The sequence below is a fragment of the Motacilla alba genome, chromosome 2 (genome assembly GCF_015832195.1).
Source record: "Motacilla alba alba isolate MOTALB_02 chromosome 2, Motacilla_alba_V1.0_pri, whole genome shotgun sequence".
NCBI lineage: Eukaryota > Metazoa > Chordata > Aves > Passeriformes > Motacillidae > Motacilla > Motacilla alba.
This window is the reverse complement of record NC_052017.1, coordinates 123,309,250-123,326,456: the sequence shown is the minus strand read 5'-3', so window position 1 is coordinate 123,326,456 and position 17,207 is coordinate 123,309,250. Positions and strand designations below refer to the sequence as shown.

The 17,207-nt window shown below is 38.5% G+C and overlaps 1 protein-coding gene across 2 annotated transcripts in view; it reads left to right on the top strand.

Annotated features, from left to right (window-relative positions):
• ZNF704 (zinc finger protein 704) overlaps positions 1-17,207 on the top strand; it is a 102,034-nt gene that overhangs the window by 17,841 nt on the left and 66,986 nt on the right. For both annotated transcript variants that reach the window (XM_038127726.1, XM_038127725.1), the window contains exon 2: positions 1,396-1,643. In XM_038127726.1, coding sequence (XP_037983654.1) covers positions 1,396-1,643 — 248 coding nt within the window. The remainder of the gene's footprint in view (positions 1-1,395; positions 1,644-17,207) is intronic.

Genomic DNA, 17,207 nt, shown 5'->3' with positions numbered 1-17,207 from the left:
TAGTGGAAGCACTAGAAACAATTAAATCATCAGTCCTAAATAGTTACGCATTAATGATGTGATACCCTTACAGAATACAGCAAAACTACTGTGGCAAGTATCTTTCCTGTGAACTTAAAATTGCTTGCACCATTTTTGTAACTGCCAAGGTTTGAAATTTACAGAGATCTGTGGAGAGAGGAATATATTTTACTGCATAAATATATTCACAAATACATTGATTATTTTTTTGGATGATGAAAAGGAGGAATAAGTTGGAAGAGTTGACATAGGAATTTCAGTTTAATGGTGCTGAGTACTATCCAATACAGCTTGGATATCTCCAATATGAAGATCTGCAATAATTTACAAATATTTTAAAATCCAGTTTGCCAGCTCTAGAAGGCACCTGGTTTTCTCTGAGCAAGTGCCTGTGGTGTGGAAGTACCTATGCTCAAGGCAGGAGAAGTGCCACTTTGTTGGGCCATATTTTGCTTGGTTGTTTGGGTTGGTTAGAGGGGTCATCTCACAAATAGGTCTGCCCCCGTGAAACTGTAGCTGGCCAGGGAAGTGTAACTAGCCAGGGAATGGATTTCACAGGAAAATCTAGGTCCTGTGCTTTGTTTTGCTTGCTGGGAAGATGGAGTGGGTTGGTTCTGATGAGTTTTCAGGGTCTTCCCTGCAACCCTGCAATAGTTTGCTTTGTAAACACCAGCACATTGTATTCCAGAGTGGTAATGTATTTGTTAAGACACCTGTTTGCTTGGGAAGTCTTTGCTTGTGGGAGGTGGCAGACCAGAAGATCTGGGAAGTGCTGGCAAAGAGACTACCTGGAGTTGCTCCTGGGTGTGTGTCCCTCTTCTGTGATGGCTCCTCACAGAGATCCTGCTGCCATCACTTGCTCCCTTTGCCTTCTGGCAGATGAATTGGATCACAGCAAATTATTTTTCTGCTCCTGGAAAACCCCTCATTTACAAATACAGCTTTTAAAGAATCCAGTATGTGGCTGTAGGAAGCGCTTTAATTTTTTGGTTATGTTTAATCTGAAAAAATTCTGACTTTATTTCCTTCAATTTTAGGAGAAAGGCAGCTAGTATTTCTTTTGCACAGATGTGTGTGCATTAAAGATATATTGTTTATAATCTGGTTTCTGACATTCTGATACAAATACCTTTTTGATTTAACATAAAGAGATTGATAGCTTTATCAAATGGACAAAAATTGCTTATTTTCCTGGCTAGTCTTCTTCTTCACATTTTTGAGAAATTGATGGCAGTTTCAGAATTTATGAAGGACAAAGAAATGGTATTCACTAATTCAAATAATTAATTAGAAGCAAATGCCTGTGGGTAGTGGGTTGTTTTCCCATTTTAGGCGAATTAAAGGAAAATTTAATAATTGCTTTCAATTTTTCAGGCAGCCAACATCAAGCGTGAAATGACCTTCCATGCATTTCAACAGGAGGATGTAAAAAGTGACATCAGTCGAAAACTGCCCGACCAACAGTTTCTCCTGTTCACCACAAAGGAGGAAGATTTAAAAACAGCAGAGACCAAAAAACTTAACAGAGCTCATGAGCATGAAAAGGAAAACACTCGTTCTGTTTGTCTTCTGGAACAGAAGCGCAAGGTTGTTTCTTCAAATATTGATGTGCCTCCAGCAAGGTGAGTTTGATTTTTTTGTTGTGTTTTGTTTTAAGCTTTATTCCTGTTTCTTCCCTGCATTTTTTAATGGGACATTAGATACAAGTTTGGTAAACTTTAGCACTATGAACTGCTAAGTCTAGTGTTTATGCCCAGGCAGTCAGAAGCCAAGCACAACCTTCCTATTTGAGAGATTTGCTAGGAAATTAAAAACACCAGTAGCAGAAAATGAGAGCATGTGCAGAGTAGGACTTGCTAGTGCTTTTGCATTGTTTTTCCTTTTAGAATGTGCTGCAGCTGAGGTACTTGGAGAAAAGGATGTGTCTTAAGAGGAGGAGATTGTTGACTCAGCTTTATCTTGAGAAGTAATCTTCTAAATTAGATACAAAATCATCTTACCTGCTAGCAATTTATTTTTCAAATCTTTTACTGTCATACTTGCAGACACTTTATACTCATTGGGTATTCTGTGTTGCAAGATGACAAGTGCTTTTTCTTTTTCTTGTTCATGTTAGTATCAGTCTGTCTGTAAAGATTTCTGCTTAATCTGCCTGGTAAATTTACTTGCACGTAATTCAGTAAAAGGCCTTTCAAGTTTATGATGCTATTTAAAAAAATTGTTGTCAAAACAGGTGGTTAGTTTGCTTTCTGAAAACCAACATAACCAGCAGGTTCTACCACATCATCCCTAACAGATTCACTTGATGTTTTTCTCTGGCTGTCATAGATGTCACTTGCACTGAGTCCATATATATGTAGTAAAATGCTATGTATTACAGCCTTGAAAATGTTAAGATACTTATTTGAGATTTTCACTAGTAATCAACCTTGCAATGTCTGAGTGCCCTTCGCATTCATCAAAGCAAATAGGATCACAAGAACATGTAGGTCAGGAGGTACCTCAGGAAGTCACCTAGGCTGACCTTCTGCTCAAGCCATATGTCGGCATTTCCACTTAACAACTCAGGCTGCTAAGGTACAGGGTTTAAGTGCATTTTTGTGTGACTTCATGCAGATAATCCACTTGAAGTAGTAGTCAAGCCCCCATTTTCTGTAGCTACAAGATCATCCTTCCTTGGAGGGATGGATATTTTTTCCCCAATGAGCTGGAAAAGAGGATGAATAAACATCTTTAATGCCTTCTTAAGGCTAATTTTGACACCAGTTGTGAGCACAGGATACTTAAGATGATAGGAAATAAGTTCACTTACAAAGATGTCTTCTAAAGTTGTTCTTACCATCTGCATGTATTTTGTTGAGAGCATAAAAATTACTGTGTTATGTTGTTGTGTCTTTTCAGACATGCAGGTTGAGCTCCGGCATTAGCAGAACTAAAGAATGAAGTAGGAAAGAAACCTGGAATTTATTTTCAATAGCATAATAAACATTTTGGTCATTCTTGCTACATATTTCCAGTCAAGCTCAAGTTTTGCTTTGAAACTGGGGTAAATTATTGGGCCATTTGTCCACAACTGACGGGAAGAACACTTAAACCTTTGCTTGGAGATCTTCCTAAATATTTGCTGTTGTAATGAAGGGGAGCGCCCAGTCTCTCTTCCTCAGCCGCACAGTTTGATCTCCAAGTCTCCAAGAAGACTCCATGCATTTCTTGCCTCTTTCGAGGCCCCTTCCAGTCTTCTGTCTAGAACTGTGCTGAGAGAGGTGCATGTTCCACAGAGGTTCCTTGTTCCTTTTCCTCCTGGCAGCACTCATTGGGTCAACTGTCCTCTCTTCTGTTGAGAAAATCCACCCCCCTTTGCAGATTTGTTATACCCAGTTGTGGAAGGTCATCTTGAATTAATCAGATAATGTTTACAATTATGTGGGACAAATAAGGGGTTTAGTATGGTCTTAGTTTCTTATTGCTACATATACCCTCTTTACAAAAAAACCCCAATTTTTTATTTTGTAAAGAGGGTGTATGTAGTAATAAGTGAAAGTGAAGCTTGTTATTTATTTTGTTTTAAAACCTTAGTAGAACTGAGCAGAACCCATTTCACTTCAGATGCCAAAGTGAAAGATAACATTTTGCAGTATCCAACTAAACCCATGACAATATTTAAGTGATTTTGAGACAGAAGTTTATCAAAGCTTTGGATTCATTACTAGCAAGGTCATATGAGTATGTCCAAAAGAGCTCTGAAAAAATGTTAAGAGGTGGATAAATTTACTTCACTTTTTCCACAAAATGAAACAAAGGCCATCCTTTCTTAACTGTTTTAAGGATCTCAATGAATAAGAATGGAAATCTTAGTGAGGTGCTGTATCTAAAGTAACTAACAGTTCAGCAAAACACCACCATAATGTTTCTTGGAGGCATTCAGCTTCAGGGCTTTCATTATTGCTTATGGACTCTGACATTTTAGAAATGTTAAAATCTCTTAACTGAGTCCTAGTGTTTTGTGCGCCTGGTAGTCAGGTGCATGGAAATTATAGTAAAATAAATATTTCATTGGATGCAGAATTTCTAAGTCTGTTGTTTACATTTTTATTTCATCTTGTGAAAATACTACAGATGTTTCTCTCTATGTTATGTCTTGTACTGGAAGTGTCTTTTGGATTAAGACAGGAGGAGATCGTGACATTTTCATAATGATTTTTATTTTTGGAATGCAAGAAATTAAATGACAGTTAACAGCATTAATTCTTCCCTTTTCAGATTTCTTCATTTGGTCATTTTGAACAAAATTTATCTGAGCTAAATTGTGTTCCTTCTTCTGAAAGGCAGATAAGCATAAATGAAACTGTTCAGCTTGAGCAAATGAATTATTTGAAATAATGAGGAAACTTGAATTCTTTATTTTTCCTTTAAATATTGAATTTATTGTTAGTTTTTATGCATTAAGAACTGCAGTCTTGGAAAAAGTGGTCTGGCTTTGAACTGCAGTTATCTCTGAGATGAGATGTTATCTGTAGAAGAGAGAAAAATACACTTTTGATTGTTCTCCAGTTCAAGCAGCAGCAATCAAACACATGGATCTGAGTAGTGAAAGGCCATTTTGTAAAGAGAGAGTGGTATCACTGTGGGACTAATCACCTTGTCTAGTGGGCAGAAGCAAGCCCAAGTTTGCCAGTATTTCAGACAGCTATGTCTGTAGAGGTCAAATGTAATCAGAGAGGTAGGCAGAGGTGTGGAAGTTAGCAGGACCTTCTTGCTCATTTGTATTTTCTTCAGTTACTTATCATCATGGACACAGAGTTCCGAAGCATGTCAAAAAGAAAGACATGAAAGAGCCTGGACTGCTGATACAGTGGGTGTGAGGATGGGAGGAGGGACCCAGTGCAGGCCAGGTACACAGGGAATGGCTTCTCCCTCTTGCAAGAAGGAGGATAGAAGGGTGGGTGGTGGAGAGCAGGGGATGAAGTTTCCTTTTTTAGGGTGAGATGTGAGAATAAATGTCAGAAAATGGTGGTGGTGTTAAAAGCCTTTTAAGACTGAAGTGTTTTGACCAATGGTAGCTGGAAACCCTTCAGAACTTAAATGCAGTAGTGTCAGAGGGGTGGTCCTTTCAGGTGTTCCCGAAGGTACTAGGCATGCATCACTTCTACCCCTCTGATGGGAAGGTGCATTTGAATAAATCAACAGATTTTCTTTTATTAGTCTTCTGCTAGATGACCTCAAAATATTGTGAAATTTGTATTATCTTCTTGATACATCATCCTCGTTTTCCCCAGCCCTCCTGTACTCTCTTGTCCCTGAAGAAAAGAACAAAAGATAAATTTTCTAACTGCCTAACTTTTTCTACATAGTTTCTGCTGCTAAAGGACAAGCCATAGCTAAACATCAGTTGCTTAAACACTTCCTTATAGTGTTAAAATAGTTATTGTGCAATAAACCCTAGCTGCTATGCTCTTCGGTTTCACTGCTGTTAAGCAGTGACATTTGCCATGACAGTAATATATTGGATTTTACTATCTTCTCATGCTTTTATATTAAAAAAGCTGTTCTATTACTGTGAAATTAATTTTTATTCCTGTACCTATATTTTATCTACTAATTAGTTTATAATTTAATGGAAAAATATATTAAATAATTGAAATAAAGTAAATTAAATACCTCTAGGAATTCTCTCCAACATTGTCTCTTTAGATCTTTGTTGAATAGCTACAGAAAGCTGGGGCAAAATGAATTTCAGCCATGTTTCCTGACCATCATTATAAAGAAATAGTACAGATGGTGATGTATTTTCATCCCTAAATGATTTTCTTGCCTAGTCTCTCCAGGAACATAGCTCTGGGCAGCCTTCTGATTAGAGTGTGATGTTGATTTGTAAGGCCTGCTGGGCATGATTGATTATGCACCATGCATTCCAATGGAAACATTTGCATATTTTCATAGCCAAAACTCTCCAGGAGCCTGACTTCAAGATCAAAAGCAGTATCTGTTTAACTATGATAACCTCACTGGAAGGACTTCCCAATCTGCTTGTAGAGGGAAAAACCTGCCGATCAAGTTGTGCTTTTCTGTTTATCCAGAGGTGGTGTTTATTCAGAGATTGTCTTCTGTTATTTTTCTCCATCTGTTTTAGACTAGTCCTCAGTTTTCTTGGGGGAGCTTCTTTCTTGCATCTCTCACAATTTTTGCTGAGGGGATTGATGGGTCAGCTTCAGAGGACATCAACTATTTGTTGGCTGCTGAGGATTTTCAGCTTAATTGAGTGAAAACAAAAGTCTATGAAACCAGGCTGTGCTTCAGAGTTACTAACTGTAGCTCTGTGAGCTTCTGAGCCCTCTAAATTTCCCTGCTAGCCCAACAGCTATTCATGTAGGTGTGATATTTTCTCCTATTTTTTCACAATACTGTAGGTTGAGTGCTCCTGTTTCTTAAGTTTCCTTTTCTGTACTCATGCTACTTAGAAACTTTGATATCAGTTGTTTTTATATAACAAAAACTATTCCCAACGTCATTCCTGTAATTCAGAGCTTCTGTAAAAAATCTGATAATTGGCAATACCACGCATTTAAAAATAGCTTCTCCAAACATATACACCAGTGAATTATGGAAAGAGTAAACTGTTGCTTTGTTTACTACACTTGTTTAGTTAAATATGTGTGCAGCTTGATTGAATTTTACCCAATCAGTCAGTAAAGCTTATTATCTTTGATATTGATGGTAGTAAACTGCTTGTCATGGTCTGCTACAAAATGGTGTGGTGCCTTCTAGGATCAAACTGTTGGAAGGCCATCTTCAGGTTAGTTGCCTAGGTGTGCATAGTGTTTGTTGCCATGATAGCTGAGCCAGCTTCTCATGATGTTGATACAGATGACAGCTTGCAAAATGCTGGAAACTCATCTTTCAAGTGGTGAGATGCATCAAGTCTCAAACGTGCTGGGGAGCAGAGTAGGGCTGTCCCATTTTAGGTGTGGCTGACCATTGGGAGGGTTAATCTTCCTATAAATAAGCTTGTATTTCCTAGCTGGTGGTATGGACTCAGGCATTACCGTTCAGAGTTCCCCACTGCCAGAGCGCCACAGCAATATGCTGGACAGGATTGTTTCTTAAAAGAAGTGTAGCATTCCTTGCTGTAGAAAAATTTGCTCTGAAATTGTGCATAATGTATCTTTATTTTTAGTGGACCTTTGTCAGTTTCCCCATTTCTCTCCTTTGAGCTGTGCTGTGTGCAGATTTGACACTTTCAAGGTATTTCATACTTGACTGTGTTACTGATGTCCCCACGACCATCATGTTCAATCAGTTACAGCTTCTAGAGGAACCAGTTACCTGACCAGTACAATTTATTTTCATCACTTGTCTTGGATATGCTGATGGGCCTATCCAGCAGGATTTTACCAGCAAAACTTTCTTGTCAAAGCACAGATTTTGGATTAGTTAACATTTCTCTCGAGGTATTTTTTTTCCAGTAATGTTTAAAGCAGAAGGAGTATTAATCTTCTGAATAAAGAAACATGCTCTTGCTATTCTTTACTTGAAATGTTTCATATTTGATAATGATTCTCACACAATGGGGCATAATGGCAACTATGTGTGATTGTGGGCCTGGTTTACCATAATTGATTCTGTGAGAGCAGGATGTGATTTAACAGGAATAGACCTAACAAGCTGAAGCTTACTTCTCATGAAAAAGTGACTCTCTTTGGTGGGACCTTTTGTAGCACCTGGTCATCCTTTCTGAGTTCATTGTTCCCAGGTTTCCATAGTATTAATGTTACAAGAGGGAACTTTAACACCAGCTGGTGACTTTGGCAATCTGGCTTTTTGGCCAGTGTTACTTTCCATTTTTTAACTGTGGACTTGCTATGCAGTGAAAAATACAATGTGTGAAAATTTGATGTTTCAATTAAGTGTGGTAAAGCTAAGTTGTTCTACAGCCTGACATTGGAGTCTGTATTACTTTAGGCAATTATTATCTTCAGATGGAGGCTTTGCTTGTGCATGTGTATATGTATATATATATACGTATAAATAAGTTTCCCATTTCTCTAGGAAATCCTGTATTCAAAGCACTGCTTTGAAGATCTGTCTTCATCTGTTGAAGTACACCTCCTTCTCCTAAAAACCTTCTTCCACTGGTAGTACAAAAGGCTACATAATTTTATCTGTGTGATGGAAATTGCCAACAGACAGTGATCTCATTACGAGGCAAATTTCAATGAATTCCTCAAAAGTGGCACAGAGGAAAAATGTGTCCCTAATCTGCAGCGAGTGTTAGGCGCTGGTTGGTGAAGAGCTGCATTCAGTCAGCCCTGCTGCTCTCTGTGTTAGCCATTGATGTGAATGCACGGCTTGTTCTCAGCTCTTCAGTTCCCTTAAAAAATGGAGTGTAATTTCAAAACACTCCTCAACAGCAGGCAATATTCAATAAGAGTAATTTCTTTGTGGTTTGTGTTAGCTGTGGCACAAAAAAATTCCTCTTGAAATGCCATCTGTGCTGAGAAAAAGAAAAAAGTCAATGAGTACATGGTTTGTAACTTGTGTATCTGTGAAAACCGTGCAAGAATGGGGCTACTTTATATATGGTTACACAGATTACACACATCATAGCTATGTTCATAGCTATAATTTTATTGAAATGCTGTAAAATTAAAATATTCTAGTTTTTTCAGTGGTATTTAATGTTGCATCACTGAGGTCTTCAAAAACACAAAGCCTCTCTTTCTGAGAGAAGTCATATCACTGACAGTTATTTGTAAAATATATTTAGAAGTTTTTGTCTTAACTCAATAAGCATCATAAGCATGAAAACGTTCATTTTACACATTTTGAAAAAAGGAAAGTGTTGCTTTTCTCCATTTATAGTAATATGCTTGCATTGTGTGTATGAGGAATTATAAATATTTTGTTTATATCCCTAAGACAACTACACTACAATGAAACTCCTATGACTCTTATTCATGTGGTGTGTTAGCTGTATAAGTGGTTTGTATAGAAGAAAGGCTATTTTAAGATGTCTTTTATTAATAACTATAAGAAATATAGATTATTTATATGCATCAGATACCTGTTTTGTCTAGTGCTACTTCAAGTTTTGTGGCAAAAAGGGTGTTGTCAAAGAAGAGAGCACTTAATTACTTAAAAATATCAGTATCTAAATTAGTTTTTTCTAAAGGGCTGTTTTTATTTGAAGCAGAACTCCATCTTCTTGTGGTTTTACTAATCTGCATAGTTTAATATAGTCTGTAACTCTTTCCTCTCAAATGCCTGATCATTTTGAGATCATGGTGAAACAGAACCTCTGCATAAAGCCTCTACCAGTTTTTATCAGCTGGTAGTCTTTCAAAAAAGATACAGTCTGATCTTGTTACTGAAGGAGCACTGCGTTACATGGTATTGCACCACACCTGTGCTACATGTGGAAAGCCTAGCTCCATACCTGGCTACACAGCTGCTCTTTGGAAGCTTGCAAAAGTTTAACCTGATCACAGTTTTGTCGAGCCAACCATAAAAAAATAGTTTCTGTTCTTCAAGTATGATAGTCAAGCTCAATACATAAACAGCTTTGCAATTTTGCGTGGGTCTCTATTTTATATTCTGCCATAAGAATTCCTGCAGGTGATTTGATACTGTGACCTCAGCCCATCTGTGCTTGGTACCCAGTGACCAGAACAGAGGTAGTAGCATCTTCAGATGGACTGGGGGAAACTGTGCTTATAATATGAATTTCTGCTACTAGTTGTCCCAGCAAAGAAGGTTCATCCCAAAGTACTTTGCTCTTCCATCAAATGAGTAAAATGAAATTAGATTAGAAATTTTGCTAAAAATACTTAATATTCCCAAGCAAATGTATTTTTACACTCTGCATAAAACCAATGTTTAGAAACATTTATTTGTTCTCATTTTGGGATAAAACATTCTCTCTTAGTGGCTGCATATGAGATAGCCTCCTTGGGGAACTGAGGGGAAGAGCAAAGAATAAAATTGCCAAAATACAGCAGCAGAGTTTCCTTAATTATACATTATACTAAATTCTAAGTATCTGAGTGTTGTCCTTCCTTTTCTCCAGGGGCCTAACCAGAAGCCCACAAATGGCTGGACAACCGAGCTGTGTTATCCTGTGGAAATAGTTGTCCACTGCAGCGTCAACCCCAGCACACTGCACTGAGGCTGCTGCTCTGTTGACATATGTATTTTTTATAGTAATGGCAATATTCCAGATGGTAAATGGAGTCAACAGCCAATTGATGCTTTTAGTAAATTATTCTCATATTGTAAGTTGTTGCAACTGCTGCTCCTAATTTGATTTGGTTTGTTACCCAAAACTTAATGTCATGGCTCTTTGTTTGAGGAAGAACAGAGGGTGATATTTCCACAAGTAGCAGATGTACTGTCATTATCATCAGCTTTATAATGCAGGGTAGAGCATGTGTTTAGGTAATGCTTTCCCCAGGAAAACCTCTTGTTACATACTTTGTAGTCTTAATCTTGTACGTGAAGGACATTTTTCATCCCATCCTGTGTTCCCAAGCTTATGCTCCCTGCTGTGTATGTTAATTTGGATCATGTCTTTTGTTTTCATTGTGTATATCCAGTTGGTTCCTCCCTTGAAGGCAAGCAGTGACATAAGGTGTTAAAAAAGGCACTTAGTACTTTCCTATAGACACACACAGTGCCACATACTGTGCTGTCACTGATGGCTTGGTGTGAGGAGATTCCTCACTTGGCTAGATGAGGAGGGAGGAGATGATGAAGGTGGTGTGCTGGGCTTATTTTGAAATTTCTTTGTAAAGAAAAGTGTCTGTGAAAAAAAGGTTTGATGTCACTTCCTTACAAGCCTGTGCTGATGCTTTAGAAAGAATGTTTTGGCTGCTCTTTCCTAGCTTAACTCCTCACGACTGCATCCTGAAGTCATGGACAGTTGTCAGTGCCCTCTTGGACTAAATGATTTGTTCTTTTCTCTCTAACAGAGAGGCTATTAGTATGAGGAGTGTTTCTGTTATCTCTTGCTTCCCAGTGTAGCTTAATTTATTTTGTATAATGGTGGTTGCTTTTGTGGGGTTCACTGGGCCCTTGGCTCCAAGATTACAGATGAATAGTTCTCACAGTAAGTGAAGAGTAGCTATTAAATATGTTTATGAATGTGTATACACACACACCTTTTTAATTGGGGGTAAGCATTTGTTTGGTGACATACTTGTGTGCTCATCTCTAGTATCTAGAGAAATGTCTTCCTGATATTTAATCTTTTGAAATTAATGTCGCTACTTCAAGTACCTATCTAGAGTACTTTTAGATCACAAGAATAATAACAGCAGTAATAAAGATCTAATCAATGTTGAAATTCCTTTAAAATATGCCATATAAAAAGGCTTGTGGTTATACTTATTGTATTTTGTGGTATATATTTGATGATTATGTTGACAGAAATCCAGAGTATTATAAAGGAAGATACATTACTCTCTTGCTAATCTCTGAATAAATTATTTGCAAGGGAATGCACAATTTTGGCATTTTATTATGTTCTGATCTCAGTAAGAAGCTTGAAGAGAAAATCTGCATTGAATGTATAGGATGGGTCTTACCAAACTAGATACGTATTGCGTGTATAATAAATCATTAACATTAAAGCAGTTCAAAACTAAGCTTTCACATCTTGATTTAAGACATAGTAAACATGTCTTTTATTGGTCCTACAGTTGGAAGCTTTGAATTACATTATGCAACAAACGTTCTTAGTTATCTTTGGTTGGTTTTTTTTTCCCCTTGGGACTTCTTATTTGGCAACCTGTTGTGCAGACATCCAAATTGCTCACAGTGTTAACTGAGTTCGCCTGTCATTATTATGGCAGAGGAATATGAGAGACAGCATTTCTTCAGTGAGGAGTTGGATTTGAGAGCCAGGGAAAAATACAGTTGTTGTGAAAGAAACCATGACGACTCAGTAGATGTCCCACCTACCAGTGCTACCCATCTGTCTGTGGCTTCATTCTTTGGAACAAGGATGGAGGTCTCAGCTGCTGCCCCTCAGTCATGGCTGCAGCTAAGCCTCCAGAGCAGTTGGAGATGTTGGCCTCATTTCACCCCCCGAAGATGGAGGGGCTGCTTGGGTACAGCTGGGGAGACTGGCTCCTAGGTAGTTTTTATTGCATATGCCCAGTAAAATACAGCCCTTATAACAGGGCTGCAGTTCATCACAGTTCTTCAGTGTCATTAGTATCTTTGAAAGAAATGTTGACCCTCGTTACTTGCCTCTCAGTGGTCTTAGAAGGATGGCTTGCTTACTTGGTACAAATGTATCAGAAACAGGAAATATAGAAGATAAAATCTTCAGTTGGACTTCAAAACTGAGAACAAGCTGTCCTTCAGTTCATTCCTATACTGGGGACAAATACTTAGCCATTCTCTGTGTTTCTGCCTTTCTTACCTACTTTTTAAAATTAAAGCTTGTCTGAGCTAAATGTATCCCTTGATATCATGGGAATTTAGAAAGCATCTGGCCTAGAGTGTCCTCCTGCTCTGTAAGATCGGGCTCACTGTGCTCTGCAGCCTCCCACCTTTTGCTGTGTATTCTCCTCATCCCACTTGCTCTGCCCAGGTTCCATCTGTGGGTATCCTTCTTCCCTAGCTATCCCTTAAGACCACCACTGACTCTCTAAACCTCAACTTCTTTGAAACACTTGACATTTTTCATGATCACTCTTCTGAAGCATTCCCTTCAGTTCCAGTAAGGAAAAAAATTTTCTTCCACTTCAAAAGATACACCTCAAATAATCTTATGCTTCTGTGATGTATTCTATAAACCATGTATGGAATACATTTATTATGCTCATTAAGGAATTACATAGTTCCCATATTTTGCACTAACTGTATTTGTGTGCCTGGAAAAATATCCAAGCAACCTTTCCCTGCCTCACCACATTGTGAAGGAAGGCTTCCGAGAGCTGTGCAAACTCATAGAGGGAAGGAAGTAGCTGGGAAAAAGCAGATCTGGCTAACTACATACATGAACCCAGACGTAATTTTTTTGCTACTATTTTCATGAAATAATTAACATTTGGGATATGAATATACCAAATTTTTATTTGGGAGAGAGCAGTGAACAACAGACAAAAGTTCAAAATTTGCTTTTGTTGGTGGGAAGTATCTTCATGTCTGTGAGCTAGCCAAAACTAACAGATTTTAATAAGCAAGGGCAGATGTGTATACATGCTAGGATATGTTTTTACACAACATTAAAACACCAACAGGATAATTAAAATTTGCTGAGTAACACCTGTGGTGAGACCACAAACAACATGCACATTATTTTCTTTATGTAAGCAGTGAGGGACAAATTGTTTCTCATTTCTGTAAACAGTACAACCTAAAGAAAACACGTGCCTTTGAAGAAGCTTATCCTTCTAACTACAAATAAACACAACGAATATAAAAAAACCAACAGACTAAAAAATGCCAGACGCAAAATCCCAAGCCCCACAAGCCAAGTGAAGGATACACCGCCAAAAAGCCTGGAGAACAACCATTATGAACACATGGCTAATTTCCTCTGTTCCTAAACCAGTTTTCTCAGTATATATTGCTAAGTCTAATGAGTTGGGTTTCTTCACACTATACTTGAGACAAGACACACACGTTATCTCTAGACAATGACAGGAGCCTGCCAGTCTGCCAGTTCTGCACAAATGTGAGTGGGTATCTGTTATGGAAATTATGTTTTATGGGCTTAAAGGGTACCTTGCTTCCTCCCAGCACAACAAACTAGGCCCTTTTTGGGCTATTGGCAAGTGTTGTTCATTGTAACTCAGTTGGGCAGCGACCTGTGGAACACGGGCTGGAGATGGGAGTGAGTGTGCCACAGCGTACATGAAGTGGGCTGCTCTTGATCTGCTGAAGCAAATGGACTCTGCTGCTGTGCAGCCTCCGTAGTTGATTTCAGTGAAAGCAAGGTGTGACCATCATCTGCAGTACCCAACTTGCAGAGAAAGGTTATGGAATTGATAAAAGACTTTACAGAAATCCAGGTGGTAATTGATAAATATTTCCCTTGGAACATATTCATGTGTGTGTGCATAGAGTAAAGTCTTTATGTTAGAGTTTATCTTGGTGGCAAAATGGATATTCTGTCATTGCTGCAGAGCCTTGCCTTGTTGATAGAGAGAACTGATGTTGTTTTAATGGAAAATATTTGAACAGATTTTAACAACCTTAAACTCATACCATCTTCTGTTTAAAAAATATGCCCAAACTCTATTGCTTAGGATATGCATGACTGCATATTTTATTTCTGGTATATTGCCATATTTCCTGTATCATCAGCTATGCCAAATAATTGCTCACTTACTACACTGGTAGCTTAAATACTGTTGCCTCAGAGATGTGTTTAGAAGATATGATAGATACTGGCATAATATGATTTATAGCAGTGGAATAGAATAACCACAGGTTAAAAATCCTCCATGGGGCATATAGATCATGCAAGATAAGTAATATTTCCTCCTTTTGATAACTGTTTGTCTAATCTGTTATTCAAAGTCTGTACCTGTTGGCATGTCATCATTAGGAAGGGTAGTCAGTTCCAGGATTTAAATATTTTTTCTGTTGTAATTTTTTTCCCATTATGGCTAAAACCTTCATTGTTTTTGCATGCATTGCCTCTTCCCCATGCCCCAGTGGGCATGAAAACAATATAACCTTCTCTATTTATTTATTTTCTCTGCCATTGTTTCACATATTGGAAGTGACACCATATATCCAATTGCTGTTAAATATAGGTTGCATGAATAAAGTTGAAAATGAGCATCCCATGGGTGATCATCCCATTTCATGGTGTCATAGATGTTCAGGCTCTGGCCTTCTGCCAAGGGCAAGGGATTGCAACACCCTCTGGGAAGCTGGGGTAGGTTGGGATGGGGATGGGTTGGAATGGGGATGAGACTGACACCAATCGGCACAGACACACAGTGGCAGAAACCCTTGAGCTCAAGCAGGAACCAAAGATGCCTGTGGTTTCTGTGTTGCTCATGAGGAATTTTGTTGGTCATGCCTTTTAAGCATCTGTATTTTCTGTGGTTTTATTGTTCTTTTTCCCCCTCTGCCTATTTTCTCCAGTTTTAACACAGAAGGTAAAATAGTGGTGGAGAGGATTAGAGGAGCTCCAGGACTGGTTCAGTACCTGTGTGAGGTTAGTGAGTAGAATAACCAGGTGAGATTGATGGCATTTTAGTGTACTGATAAAAGTAACCTGTTCTGAAAACTGAATCCAGCACTTGTTTTTCCACATTGATGGATTGTACGGGCACAGCTTGGACCTGACCCAATCTGCTGTAGTTCATGTATGGTTGGAAGCCAAGAAAAGCACTTCTATCCACCAAAGAATGGCACGAGAACTAGTTTAGAGAAGGCATATTTGTTGTTCACTTGCAAAGCAGTAGTCTTATCGCCACTGCTAGCTCTGCAATTTAAACTGAGTAGTCTCTTTTTTATAATGCCTGGTGTGCTTCAGCTGTGCTTTCTGCCCCCACCTTCTTGCTTCTGTGCCCCCCAAAATGTATGTAGGCTCCCAACAGGAGAGGGCTGCTGGAGTGAGGGAGGCGTGCTTTGAGGATTCAGTGCTTTGAACACAGTTTGTTTACAGCAGGTATAAAGCAGAAGCATTATTTTACACTCTGGAGGAACAGGGAAGTTGGCAACCATCCATCTGTGCAGCTTTGAAACTTGATTACTATTTGTTTGAATAGCGATGCACTAGATAGGTTTTGACAAACTCAGATTGCAAACAGTGTTGATGAAGCATACGTTTATGTAAGCATGTATATGTGCGTATAGAATAGATCAATATATCTGCGTACCTGTAAAGCCTCGTGAACACGAATTCAAAAAGTCTCTGGTTTACATGAGTCTCGAGGGTCACTTCTGTTTTCCCCCCATCCAAAAATACTTTGATTGTCTTCTGTGGGAACTGCGTTGAAGTTAGACCTGGGAATGACTGAGCAGATGACCCACTGTTAAAAGTGAAGGACCATTACGCAGGTATTTTCAAGTGCATCATGCAGTTGAAACTCATGTCCTCCAGAAATTAATTGCTCTGAGAATGGCTGCTTTACTAACTACATTTGCTGCAAATCGTTTCCCATTTATTTTCCCTTGTGTGTGTCTGCACAGGGTTATGTACTGCAGCACAGCTAATTAATGTGTGTGTAATTTAGGAGAGATGATTTTTTGCTTTTTAACTGAACTTCAGACAGGCACAGAGAAATGACTGTTTTAGGGGGAAAGGTCTGCTTCGGTGTGTATAGGGTAGCAACTGTGCTGACAGTAAAAGTAATAGCTCTTGTACAGCATTTTTATGATTCGGTGCTGTACAGACACTAACGTGCTTGAAACTGGGAACACTAAGCAAAACCACTTTAAAGATGTTCAAGAAGCAATACAGCAGGAGGAAGTGGCTGCCCAGCAAGGCAGGGGCTGTACTAGGATTAGAAGTGGACACTTTCTGATGGCCAGCCCTGCTCTCCTCTTGCTTTTAATTCCCAACAGCCAGCTTCTCTTTCTGACTTTTATGCCCCATTTACACTTTCCATCTAAAGTCCATTTTCAAAATTCTGCCTCAAAGTTGACTTGAAAAATAGGGAAAAACCTCTGATCCAAACACAAAGCAAAATACCTTCTACTCCCTATGAGGTCTTACACACTTATAAAAAAAATCTGTGCCATTCCTGCCTTTATGCCAAATGATCTTGGAAAAGCACTTGGTTTCTCTTATGTGTTAAATTACTTTTTATTTTCTTGTATTTGGTTTCAAACAATGGTCAAAAGCATGTATTCTGAAAACATCTTTTATTTATTTAAAACCTTCTATTTTTGGGTGTTTACGCAAATTATGTAAAGTGTGGTTTTAAAGCAAGTGAGCATCCAGACTTGCAGTTGTCCCAGGCATTTTGTGGTGAGACTTGTACATGAGTTTATCAAACTGAATCATCCACTTTCAGAAAATGATGGGCTAAGTGAAGTGTCTAGATTGACACAAGAGAGTTGCTAGCCTTGGTAGTACATTCTGACTCTCTGTCCTGCTGCACCATTGCAATTTTAGGTTATTGCCAGTGTCTGTGATCAGTCCACACAAGGTGTTAAATAGCAAATTTTAACAGTGGTCTGGCAATAAAGAACTGAGATGTTTATGTTTTTATCTG